Here is a 914-nt window from a genome sequence, read left to right as displayed (position 1 = left end):
TAAAACGTAAAAAGCACTCATATCGACTACACTTGTACCAACTGCTTTTCGCAAATGTGTTGACGCGTAGCTTAAGGTCAAAAGTCTCCTTGGTCTCCAAGCCTTACATTTTGAGTTGGCTAGTGTGAATATTGGCATCCGTGGATTCATGTAGTCGTTATTGTCCGATAAAGCTAGCAAATTATGATGTCCTCTAGTTCTCGTAGGATTCCTGTGGGATAGCTCTCGTTAAAACGGCGTCTTCCAATGCAAGGAGCTATGGGACTCGTTCCTTACTTTAACTTGATCCTTTCGCGACAATTAGGTGCCAGTTGAATGCAGCGTCAACCCGCAGCTCGGCCATACGTCGCGCTGGCACCACTCGATGGTGACGCCCGCTTGCTTGGCCTGGTCGTCGACCGAGAGCGTGCGTAGGCTGTTGGTCAGTTTGATCGACACGTTGGTGCACGTGGCGAGGGCCGAAAGCATTGCGCGTGCGGCCGCGATCAGCACCTTGTTGCGCGAGAGGTCGATTATGGTGCGATGGCGCGCATGGGTGTTGCGGAGTCCGTTGGCCAAGGCCGTCGCGCCATGCGTATCAATACCGCAGTCTTCGAATGCCACGGCGTGGGCACCCGCACGGATGCATCGCTGGACCGCGTCAATGGCGCAGCCAATGTTCCTGCCAAAGATCGCACAGCTCATCCACGTGACCGACTCGAGACGGGGCGAGCGCGTGACCCAGTCGAGCACGTGGGCCACGCTTGTGGGCGTCAATTGCACTCTCCAGAATTCAAGCGTTCGCATCGCCGACACCGCGGCGGCATTGAGCCTCGGCAACGTGCGCAGATCGATGCGTTTGAGGACGAGTTGCTCGAGCGCCACGAGCTCGGAGAGCGCTTGAGCAAGTCCAACGACTTCGACGAGATAAAAAA

At 55.7% G+C, this 914-nt stretch overlaps 1 protein-coding gene across 1 annotated transcript; it reads right to left on the bottom strand.

The window, feature by feature from the left end:
- Positions 1 to 300: 300 nt before the first annotated feature.
- On the bottom strand, positions 301 to 786 carry SPRG_11011 (hypothetical protein; the record flags this gene model as incomplete). The annotated part of the gene is made up of 1 exon (XM_012351218.1): positions 301 to 786. The coding sequence occupies one exon, from the start codon at positions 784 to 786 to the stop codon at positions 301 to 303; it is 486 nt and encodes a 161-aa protein (XP_012206608.1).
- Positions 787 to 914: the final 128 nt, after the last annotated feature.

Source organism: Saprolegnia parasitica (genome assembly GCF_000151545.1).
Source record: "Saprolegnia parasitica CBS 223.65 unplaced genomic scaffold supercont2.76, whole genome shotgun sequence".
Classification (NCBI taxonomy): Eukaryota; Oomycota; class Saprolegniomycetes; order Saprolegniales; family Saprolegniaceae; genus Saprolegnia; species Saprolegnia parasitica.
Note: the sequence above shows the minus strand (reverse complement) of the source record. Positions and strands in the feature narration are given on the sequence as shown.